Source organism: Triticum aestivum, chromosome 2B (genome assembly GCF_018294505.1).
Source record: "Triticum aestivum cultivar Chinese Spring chromosome 2B, IWGSC CS RefSeq v2.1, whole genome shotgun sequence".
In the NCBI taxonomy this organism is placed as follows: Eukaryota; Viridiplantae; Streptophyta; class Magnoliopsida; order Poales; family Poaceae; genus Triticum; species Triticum aestivum.
Genome location: NC_057798.1, coordinates 383,743,009 through 383,754,691, shown reverse-complemented (window position 1 = coordinate 383,754,691; position 11,683 = coordinate 383,743,009). Strand labels below are relative to the sequence as shown.

Sequence of the window (11,683 nt, the reverse complement as noted above, 5' to 3'; positions counted from 1 at the left end):
ACACGGGGTTAACCCCTAATTAACTATGAGCATATGACATGTGGGACCGGGTCGTTAGGTTTGACCCTGGTCAACCCTCTTGACTTGCTGACGTCACAGTGATGTCATGCTGGCGCAATAAGTCCTTTTCTGGATTTGATTTATTTCTAAATAACCAGGAAATTCCAAAAAATGTCTAAAACTTCTAAAAATCATAGTAATTCAACCATAGCTCCAAATGAAACAAGTTATATATGAAAAATGATCAAAAAAATCCAATCTATCCATCTGCACTGGTTTCATGAATGATAAAGCAACTTAAACCTGCTGTTTATATCAAAACATGATAAGGCACTATTTAAATTCATAATTTGAGTTTGCGATTGAACCTTTGGTTCAAAATGACCCAAATCCATCTGGTTGTAGTTGCACTAGGCCAACACACTCATATTGCCATGTCATGAGCATGCATCATATTGTGCATTGCATTGATTGTGTTTCTTTCTCAGTTGCCGGTAATTGCCCCCTCTCGATAGATGCGTTTCGACGATGAGATCGATGACATCGATGAAGAGATATGCTATTTTCAAAAGTGTCAGGCAAGCAAAACCCGCTTGTTCATTCCGATACAATCTCACTCTCTCGCTCCTGCTCTTTTTTACTGCATTAGGACAACATCAATTCAATTGTTACATGCTGCGATAGTTGAACCCCTTTCCTCTGCATGACCTGTCATTGCCACAGTAAATAGATGAAACCCACTAGCATGAGTAGGAGTTGTTTGAACCCTGATGTGCCTACTCATTCATGCTTGTTTGTCATGCCTGCTATTGCTTAAAGTTGTGTCAGATCTGATTCATCGGGGATGAATTGGAATGGTGATGAACATGTCCTACTGTGTGTGATCTAAGTGTGTGAACACGATTTGGTAAAGGTAGCGATGAGAGGCCATGTAGGAGTACATGGTGGGTTGTCTCATTGAAACCGTCCCCAGGAACTGAGTTTTGTGTTTGTGATCCATGAACAGTTACTACCACGCATTGGGCTCCGGGAGTTCCAAGCTCTCTCGACTTATTAATCAACCCGATCTCTGTCCAGGAGTTGCAACTAGTTTCTGGTGTTTGTAGGTAGTGCTAGTAGTCTACCAAGTGGCACCCGGTACAGGTGGGCTTGGGACAGACTAGGTACAGTGGCATGGTGTACCAAGTGGCACCCGGAGGGTGGGCTTGGGAACCCTGCTCACATCGTTTGGGGCCGTGAGCGACACCTCGGCCGGATCTGCTAGCGGATGGAACCTGAATAGGCGATAAACCTGGACGAGAGACTTGTGTGGTTAGTCAGGTCGTGGCCGACTCCCTCGCCAGGCTTCCGCTTGAAGGTTGCCAAGATACATGACGTGTACATGGCGGTAAGTGGCGAGAGCATGTGTGAAGAAGTACACCCCTGCAGGGTTAACATCATCTATTCGAATAACCGTGACCGCGGAAAAGGACTTCTGGGTTGCCTGTACAATTCATAGACAAGTGAAAGTGGATACTCTAAAATGCGCAAGATAAGCGTGAGTGCTATGGATGGTGTTCTTGTAGGAAGACGGGAGCGGATCCATAGTGGTGTATTGGTTGGTGAATATGTGGACTCGTGTGCGCCACCTCAAAAGAGTTACTTGTAATCGTAGTTCAGGATAGCCACCGAGTCAAAGCTGGCTTGCTGCAGTTAAACCCCACCATCCCCTTTGTTGATAATGATGCATATGTAGTTAGTTCTGATGTAAGTCTTGCTGGGTACATTTGTACTCACGTTTGCCTATTTTACGTTTTTGCAGAGACTTCCGTCTCACTTGTAGTTCCGCGTGGACTTCGACGTTTAGCTTGTTACCTCGGCTACGATCTTGTGCCCTCGGCAGGATCTGGTAGATAGTCAGGCTTCTCAGCCTTTTTAATTTGTAGATGTCTGTACTCAGACATGTTAAGCTTCCGTTTGTGCTTTGACTTGTATGCTCTGAATGTTGGGTCATGAACTTCGTGTTTGTAATACTTGGCTCCTCGGAGCCTATTGAATAAAATAATTGAGTTGTAGAGTCATGTTGTGATGTCATGTTGTATTTGCACATATCGAGCATATTGTGTGTATGTTATTGAAAAGCTTGGTATGTGTGGGATCCGACTATCTAGTTGTTTATCCTCGGTAGCCTGTCTTACCGAGAAATGTCTCCTAGTGCTTCCACTGAGCCTTGGTAGCTTGCTACTGCTCCGGAACACTTAGGCTGGCCGGCATGTGTCCTTCTTTGTTCCTGTATCTGTCCCTTCGGGGAAATGTCACGCGGTGTCTACCGGAGTCCTGTTAGCCTGCTACAGCCCGGTTTACCGAAGTCCTGCTAGCCCAGTTGCTACAGCCTGGATTCACTCGCTGATGACCGACACGTTCGTTGCTGGGTCATGTATGCCTGTCCTTGTAAGTTAGCGCCACTTTGGGTTCACGACTAGCCATTACAGCCTGGGCTCCTTGTCATATGGATGCTAGCGACACTATCATATACGTGTGCCAAAAGGCGCAAACGGTCCCGGGCCTGGTAAGGCGACACCCGTGGGAATACCGTGCGTGAGGCCGCAAAGTGATATGAAGTGTTACATGCTAGATCGGTGTGCCATTGAGTCGGGGTCCTGACAGCTTACCTGGGCCTGGTAAGGCGACACCCGTGGGAATAGCGTGCGTGAGGCCGCAAAGTGATATGAGGTGTTACATGCTAGATCGGTGTGCGATTGAGTCGGGGTCCTGACAATGTATGAGTGTCTGCATTTGTATTGTGTTTAAAAAAATTATTTATGCAAATAGGATGCGCTGGCACCCGGGTGCACCCAGTTCCCTTCTTGTGTAAGTCCATCTTTTTCAACTCTGGCCTCTAATATACAGACAAATATAATTTGATGCGGTGGAATAGTATGGTTACCTACCCACCAAAATAAATACCTATTGAAAAATATAATAACTCAAATAATAAACTTAGGTAAAAAATTCACAATAAGAAATTGAACATATAAACACAGCTAAGCTACCCGCCTAGCGAGAGCACCTGCGAGGGCAAAACGAGCTGTGCCGCTCGATGATTTCACCGCAGTACGGATTTCACCATGGCAGCAGGCCCTCCGTTCATTCCTATTATAGCTTGCCAGCTTCTTTGGTACTCAATGACAGGTGAGGCTCGTGAGCCATGTACCCAGTTAATCGTGTGGTGTTTTTGTGATTATGGATGACCAGAAAATTTACTGCCGTGTGCCTGCGTGGGAGGATAGAAACGTGGGGTGGGACCTTGATCATAAAAATATCGGCCTCCTCCTCTCATCGCTCGATTCCTCCTCTCCTCCCTGCCGCCGCCGCCTCCTCTTCTTCCCTAGACCATGCCTCCTCCCCGCTCCTCGTTCTGCCGCCTCCTGCTGCTCCCGCACGGCAGCCGTCTTCCATCCGGCGTATCGCCTAGCGGAGCAAATGGCGGATCTGCCACCTCTCTCCTCGCCGGTAAGGAGAAGCCAGACTGGTGCTGGGGAGAGCCGGAGACGGGGACAAGAAGCAGTAGCTAGTGGTCGGCTCCTGCTGTGGTGGAGTGGAGCTGCAGGGAGAGGAAGGAGGCCGGCGACAGGGGAAAAGAACATGTCGGCTCTGGTTCGTCATGGAGAACACAACTGCTCGCCCTCCTCTGCCTCTTCTTCTCTGGTCCATGGATTCGTTGTAGGTCTCATGTTCTCTATCCAGCATTATTCCTTCTCCGTTTTGTTGCTTCTTGATTTCGTTTTATTCTTGATTGATATGCTCATGTTGCAGGTGGGTCTCTATTGGCGGTGTTGGGGATTGTAAGGCTTGTTCCATCTGGTTTTAGGAGCGTGTGTTGCTCCTATAAAATTTTCTCAGGTTATCTCTCTTCTTCTTGTTGCTATCTTAGTTCATTCTTTTGTTCGTACAAGGGATTTCGAGATTTGCTTCTCAGCTCCTAATCGTTTGAGCCATTGGAGTTAGTGTACACTCCTATATCTAATTAGAAATCACATACTTGTCTCCTGGTTGGGGAAATTAAAAATTGGTTTGCAGTACTTCCATGCCTTCTAATTAGATGGTTGAAATTTGTCAACTCCGCTGACTCGACTATGGCATGCTACAAGCCTACAACCCCGACCCAGCCCACTTATGCAGTAATATGCTCGTGTGACCGCTCCTTTTCAGGATTTTGTTTATTCAATATTACTTGATTTGTATTACTTAGTAAACTTGATGGTTTGACTTATATATAAGTTCCTTGAGGGAAAATCACAAGGCCTGTAGCCATTCTTACGCACGGGATATTGTTCTGAAACAAGTTATCTTCCCCTCGTGTTCTGCTCTTCCATCGTGTCTGATTCTAAAATTTGTTTCTTGCAATGTGTGATATGTCTGTTTACTTTCATTTTTGAGGAAAAGTAAGCTCCTATGCATCATAGGACTATTTGGTTAGCTAATATTTTTAACAATGATCTGTTGGTGAATCTGTTTCTTTAGTTTTAAAATCTAACTTGTCCGTACCGATTAAGAGGTCTGCTTGTACTGTTTACATCACTAGGCTGAGTCCATCATTGGTGGTGGTTATTGTCCAGGTTTGGCAGCAAATCAACTACTCTGAATGAGGCCATCCACAGCTTCTCACGAGTAACATGCTTACGCGAACACGTTGATCCAAGGTAATGAAGGAACCTGTTCTATTCTCGAATATTGATTATCGCACAGTTGAAACTATTAAGAATAAGATAAGCATGTCATTCATGTAGGGTTATGTTTTGTGTATTCTATTTTCGTGGGCTATGCTATGTGTTTCAGTGCCAATGACTCAACAATCATTTATCAATCAGTGTGTATTTTGTTCTCATCAGCAATGATGCATATACATGTAAGTGGCGATGGTGATATGGTTCAGACAGATATTTTAATCATTTCCTTTTCTTGATCAATTTTATGCTTCCATCGATCTACAGTAATATAGATCACAAACCTGACACTTCTAGGTGGAACTTTGGGGTGTAATATTTATTTCACTGCTTCATGGTTCATTGTAGCAATGCTGGCTGTCAGGGAAGATGCTGTTAAGCACAAAGTGAGTGAGTTCCTAGCGAATTCCTCGAGCAAAGTTCATATAACTGTTGTCTCATAAGCATTCATGTGTATTATTTATCAGACCAATTGCAAAATTGCAATAATTGTTGGGTGCTGGCTGGCGTACTCGAGCCTGGGGTGGACAATTTAATTTGTCTGTATTAGTGCAGCAGCAAGCCAGAAACACTGATGTTGTTTCTTGTTTTATTGCTTGTGCACCGTCCTTAACAAATGAAATGGGCAGCAGGCTTTTGATATTTTAGTCCTCTGGCCTTGTATGCAGTACTTTGCTAGATTATTGCAGAAACATTGAAAGAACTGCAAATGTGTAGCCCCCGAATTAGGAGACTAGAAACAATTGAGCTTTTTTGCCAAAAAAAAATCTAGGATTTTACATCACTAATTAGCCCTTCATTCTTATATGCTTTTGCATTTTGCTGCATTCCCGCTTTCAGGTCGTTCCATTGTTTTCACGCCTTCGCTTTAGCATGCCAAGTGTAATTCAGTTCATATGTACATGTACTATTTTCAGGTCGTTTCCTTGTCCTATCTGGTGCATGTTTGGTTTGGTTACCCTTTGTATACCAGTCATTTGAGAACGATGCAAGATTTGTTCTTACATAAATAGACATCACAAGTGGATTTCCATTTACCTGAACACTTGCAGAATTCAGTGCTCGGAGAAGTCTGCTACGCTAACTTGTGGGTTCAGATCCTTATTATCAGATCGTGTCACTCTTTCGACTCCAAAACCGATGAGCTCTGGAAAACGGTATATCTCTACCTCCTATTCCTAGCACTACTCATTTATGAAACAATTCGTTCCCTATACTGCATTTAAATATCTTGCATTTGCACACAATTTGTAATAGCAATCCGTGGCTTTCATGTAATAAGGTGAAACCTACTCTTGCAGGCTCCTGATTGTGTGTGTGTATTTTGTAGCTTCATCGCCTTATGGCATCAAGATGCAGCTGCTCATATGATTTCACAGTTTGGCAAGTACCATAGAATTTGTGGTTGACTGTTTACATCCAAAATCATCGTGTTAGTACTTAGTACTGAAGCTAATTTCTACATTGTTAATAGAGTTGCCTTGATGTTTCCCGTACTAGAAAGATCTATCTATGATCTATTTTCTAACCATCTAAGACTGTAGTCATATATACTCCATACAGTAACAATATATGTTGTTGTCAGTTTGCTGATTATTTATCTCTCCCAGCTTGTTTTTATGTCTAGTAAGATTGCATAAGAAGCTGACATGTAAATGTAGATCATGCAGCTTTATGGACATGCATCAGATTCATATTATAATAAAGTTTTGCCTTCATACTATAAATCCATTCATTGGAGCTATATATCATATACAGTACCATTTAGGCTGGTTCATGAGTAAAATGTTGTTTTTAATAAATTTAAGGTTGTTCCTTGTTTGCTTTTTGTTTGCTAGCACTAATGCTGATGTAAGAAAACAAAGTATAGTTCATATTTTAAATCATTTATGTCCATATCGTCTGATGCTAATGTATGAACTTTATATGGTTTGGTTTAAACGATATCAATAAAAGAATATACATTGTGGAAATTAAATAAATCCTACAAATCGAATTAGGAAATTATTGTTACTGGCATTCGACGAGGAAAAGGAGACCCCGGAGGAAGTTACTGCGTCGTTGTGGTGGCTCGATCGATGCGGATTTTGATGTTCATTGTTTTGATCTCGACATGGATTGGGTAGTGGAGAATTGGTACTGGGGATAGAGAAATTGTTATTTGTGTTGCTGATTTTTTATTTGGGCATGGATGTGATCAAGTCTCGAGACTCATGATTCTTTTTCAGTGTCAATCAATGGTTTCCTTAATTGCAAGACAGCGACTCTCCATGTTATTGATCTGGTACAATGTTGTTGTGCGTGAGGACGACTCAGGGAAAGGTGCAACAAGGCAGTGCTCGCGTTGCAGTGGACTGGAGTCCGCCATCACCACCGACCATTGCTCGCCGATCGTCGTCCCTCATCCCCCGTCTAGGTTGCACGTCTTTGGCCTTGTCATCTTCTTCCTCCCAGTTTTCTACTCTTGCTTTCATAGGTTCTTTGACAATCTAATATTGATTTCTTGATTTTTTTTTGAACAAGATGTTTGCGGATCAGGCGAAGAAGAGAGGTAGGATCAAGGTTTACGAGTCGACAAGTCGACGAGTCGTTCCGAGGTAGAGACTCATAGACTAATCGAGACTAGTCTAGACTAGTGCTAGACTAGTCGACATGGTACTGTAGTACTCAGCTACTAATACCTAGTGGTAGTATGTAGTATATACTAACAGTACAGTATGCAATAAAACCAGCCACCGTCTAAATCATTGAGCTATGCAGTGTTCTGGGCCCAAGTGGGTATGGAATGGGACCAGCCACTGTCTAAATACTAGCCCAGCACCACGCATCACCCCCCAGCTGGCCCATTTGGGCCCAAATGGCCAGCCTACTTAGCCCCCAGCCACTGGAACCCTAGCTCCCGACCTCTCCAATCGCCGCCGCCAGCGCCATCACGCACGAGAGCAGGCGCGCACGCGACCCGCGCCTCCTGCCGCCTTCCGCCGGTCCCGGCCGCTGCCGCCGGCGAGCCCGCCGACCACCGCCATGCCTCCTCCTTTCCTCTCCTCTCTCTCTCTTCCTTCTCTCCCGTCTCAAGGCCGCGTGCCCCTACGGGTCACGGCCATGGCCGCCGCCTGAGCACGAGCTCCGGCCGGCCGCCGCACCTGGCTGCGCCATCCGCCGTCCCTGCGGTGGGTGGTGCGGTGGGCGGCGGCGGCGGCGGCAGGGCAGTGGGTGCTGGCGGTGCCTCGTCCCAGCTGAGGCAGCTCTCTTTTTTGAGTCGCTCGACTCATATATGTCGACTAGTCCAGACTAGTCGTCGACTAGTCCATCCATGGCTCGACTCGTATTTGTAGTCTACACGAGAAAATGAGTCGACATCCACTCTGCGACTCGTAGACTAGTCGAGCGACTAGTCTAGACTAGTCGTTCGACTCGTAATCACTGGGTAGGATCTTGAGGAAGAGTCAGGAACATGGTGAACCTCTTGGCCATCGCAACCCGACAGCTTGGGCGACAATGAACAGGGGTATTTCTAGCCCATCAATCTACAGGGCTCAGGTCCTGCACATGGTATATCTAGCCCATCAATCTGCATGATATATGTTCCTACACTACACTGTAGCGCCGCGCCAATCTGTAGCTCAGATTTCCTTGTCTTTGGCTAACAATCCCTTTCTTTTGCCAAGCTATCGACTTGCTTGCTGTTGGGCGAGATTGGTTGCAACTTGTCTGCCTCGATTCTAATTCTCTGTGTTATCCATCGACATATGCCTACCATTGTCGGCTATGTTTTCAGCCCAAACAGTTGTAGCTCAGATTTCCTTGCCTTTGGCTGGCCATCCCTTTCTTTTGCCACGCCATCGACTTGCTTAATGTCGGGTGAGATTGGATGCAACCTATCTGCCTTGATTCTAATTCTCCACATTATCCATCTACATATGCCTGCGATTGCCAGCTATGTTTTCTGCCCAAACAACATATGTAAAGTATGCTGGTGGAAGTGAGAGAGAATTTAAGAGGGGGAGAAAGAGTTAGAGAGACAAATGATAGGGAAAAAGATAGCTAGGCAACAAATGTTGTGGTATATAGGTTGTTATAAAATCGGTTGCTACTCTCCTGTTTAATTAAATGTCCATGAGCTGATTTCTGCTCTATGCTTGGAGTCGGCACATTCATTAAGGTTTATCTATCAGACTGAGCAAATGCATTTGAGTTCGTCTATTTCTGAATTTATGATTCTGCTTCGATGTGTATTTTCCACGCCTGAGTCATTCATGGTAGTTTTGCTAGCTGCCTCCTTGTTTTGGCGCTGCTTAGATTTAGTTACCTTTACTTCACGTTTGTCATTTCCAATCCTAAATAGTTAGCAACTTTAGCATGATTTGACATTCATGTGAATGATGCCATTGTTCTGCAAATAAAACCATAGTCACCTGCGCATGTGTTGTCATTAATTGTGCTATGAGAAGTTGATAATAATGCAGAATTCTATGTTTGGGATCTTGGATTTAGATGAAGGCCTCCTGTTGCATTAATCTTGTTTATAATACCAGGTGTTTGCTAGAGAAAATCAAAAGAAGCAACCTGAATGTCAATGGGGTGATGGCAGTGACATATTTAACATGAGGTGTTGCATCTAGGTACCTACTTCACCGATCATTCTGTTTCATCTGCAACTACTACTTGCAATTCAGATTTCAAAGGATGTTTAGAATCAGAATAGAACTAAATTGGTTCTGTATGACTTATCAAATTTACACACGCCTCAATCATAGTAAAATCTGGAAGGAGACGTAAAAGAATCAAAGAAAAGTAGAGATGCACAATAATTTTTGCTTTTCAGGGATTGTTCTTGGGTTCAGCTTTCGCTGGCAAGTTGTTATTATAGAGTTAGCCCTATCTTTTTGAATCATCATATGTACTCAAGAGCCTTATAAATTATGCAACTAGCTAATCATTGGAACTTTAATACTCGGCTTTATTTATAGATAGCACAACTTCATGTTAGTTGCCATTTTATTGCTACAGATATGATGTTGTTCTGATTGTATATTTGATAATTATATCCATGTGGATGTACGTGGTCTTCAAAGTTATTGAAAGATTTAAAGCATAAGCAAGCTCGTTAAATTCCTTTGGTACGTCATATATCCTTCTGCCCCATTCCTATGCTTTAGAGGTTTATAGTAAGAAGATATGAGATATAGTCTTTCCTTTTCAGTATATCTGAAAGAATATGAGCGAGGTTACTAGCTCACACATATAGTTTGATTATTAAGTTTCTAAATAAGTTCAGCCTCAGAGCACATATTTTGCATCCATTGCTTATTTAATCCATTGAGATGCTTTTAACTGCATCTTAATCTGTACTTGGTAGGTTCTACAGGATTCGCTGATGGATGTGTGAATGTGAGCAATCAGGATATAAATTTGTTCCAACAACAAGACATGCTGATTAGATTCAGGAATATGTTGGTACGTGTCAGCTTTGCAGCTTCAAGTTGTAGGACTAATATTTGGCACCTGACATGAGGTTGAGAGATACCATGATTTAATTACATATGACATGCCTTGTGCAGGGCACATAAAATATATCTGATATCTCTTTTTTGTTATGTATATTTTTGTCCTTTCTACCCTAATTCAGTAGCATCATTTTTTTATGTTACTTCTTTATATGGTTGTTGCTTTCACTATCTGAAATATATGTGAAATGAATTTGAGTTAGCTTACTTTAGTATCAAGGTAAAAATTTCTTTGTTGTCAAGAAGCGCCAAAATCCAAGGTGATAATAATTTTTTGCTTGACTGTTTGTTGACGACCAGTAAATTGTTGAAGTGTGTTCGATAAAATTGGCAATGTGATCGGAAGGTGGTGTCCAAGAATTCTGTGGTTTGATGGCACTAGGGGCAGGAGGTGCTGATTTAATCAGACTAAGAAGATGCCTAAATAAGCTGCGAGGCTGCCTATTATAACTGTGTTTCTAAGTCATTGTACTATATGTAAACCAATTTAAGTCATTCTACCATCTATAATAAAATCCACATTGCATTATCTTTCCATCGACATCTTTTACTTACTCACTACTAACATTGCTTCTAACTGGCTTTTTGCGCCATTGGCGCAACCGGGTCATCTAGTATGTATAAAAGACACTGCATATTGATATCTAAATGCTATGTACTCCCTTTGTCCCACAAAATAAGACCGTATTTCAAGCTAGCTTGAAAAATGGTCTTATTTTGTGGGACGGAGGGAGTAGATTATTATAAAGGGAGTCATACAATGAGCAGTTGTCACGGGACACCTTAGCGGTGAATTCGTGTGAACCACTCCAAAGCTATCCGAGTCAAACCTTGCACACGTATGTAGCATGTCTACATATAAGTATTTTGTATTGTCAAAGATTCATTGGCTCCAATCAACTGGAATGAGGAGGCTCTTTTTTTCCTGAAAGGGATGGAAGAGGTGGCAATTGACGTTGACATAGAAGAGGCCAGTAAGGAACTTATCTAGGAAAAGAGTAGTACGTGTTCCGTGTGATGGATCATGGGTTGATCACGAAACTGAAGCGAAAAGACATGAAAAAATAATCTCAAATTGATGGTGAAAACGAATGGTGGATCATGTAGCTAGAATATATTACTTGATCTTGCTATCTAGATCCAGATACCGGCATGACAATACATTAAAAGAGGTGAGGCCTCCCTATTCCCCACCGGGTGTGTGTATCCATGTGATGGATCTCCCTTCGTATATTCAAACAGGTTTGCCACCGTGGAAATGTATGTAGTTTCATTGTCTAGGAGAAGTATGTTTTGTTAGAAAAGATAAAGATTGTTTATTCTCAACTTTGATTCAGAAAATCTTACCATGAGATGTCGCCACCAGTTGTTGATCTAGTCAAGATAGTTCTGGTAGGCTGATTGGTGGTCGTTCGCCCGTTCAAAGGTAAGTCCTAAGATCCGCACTTCACGGCAATAACATAGAGGATT

At 43.0% G+C, this 11,683-nt stretch overlaps 1 protein-coding gene across 42 annotated transcripts; it reads left to right on the top strand.

Moving 5' to 3' along the window:
* Positions 1–3,267: 3,267 nt before the first annotated feature.
* LOC123045040 (uncharacterized) lies at positions 3,268–10,748 on the top strand. Of its 42 annotated transcripts, none has more exons than XM_044467951.1 (11): positions 3,268–3,702; positions 3,796–3,882; positions 4,599–4,682; positions 5,055–5,092; positions 5,547–5,623; positions 5,759–5,863; positions 6,037–6,089; positions 7,023–7,122; positions 7,230–7,303; positions 9,242–9,328; positions 10,066–10,425. In XM_044467951.1, the coding sequence occupies exons 4-10, from the start codon at positions 5,057–5,059 to the stop codon at positions 9,250–9,252; spliced, it is 456 nt and encodes a 151-aa protein (XP_044323886.1). In that variant the 5' UTR covers positions 3,268–3,702; positions 3,796–3,882; positions 4,599–4,682; positions 5,055–5,056; the 3' UTR covers positions 9,253–9,328; positions 10,066–10,425. The 42 variants fall into 42 exon arrangements, 3 of the variants coding, with proteins under 3 accessions (XP_044323886.1, XP_044323887.1, XP_044323888.1); XR_006420993.1 differs by lacking the exon at positions 5,547–5,623 and adding an exon at positions 4,770–4,888 and having other exon boundaries at positions 3,272–3,702; positions 5,004–5,092; positions 6,037–6,138; positions 6,935–7,122; XR_006420979.1 differs by adding an exon at positions 4,770–4,888 and having other exon boundaries at positions 3,278–3,702; positions 5,004–5,092; positions 6,008–7,122.
* Positions 10,749–11,683: the final 935 nt, after the last annotated feature.

Excerpts from the sequence above, each read along its gene's own strand:
- LOC123045040 (XM_044467951.1), top strand. The coding sequence starts at position 5,057 with ATGCTGGCTGTCAGGGAAGATGCTGTTAAGCACAAA. Across the intron at positions 5,093-5,546 it reads AAGATGCTGTTAAGCACAAA|GTCGTTCCATTGTTTTCACG; the intron begins GTGAGTGAGTTC and ends TCCCGCTTTCAG. Across the intron at positions 5,624-5,758 it reads TGTACATGTACTATTTTCAG|AATTCAGTGCTCGGAGAAGT; the intron begins GTCGTTTCCTTG and ends GAACACTTGCAG.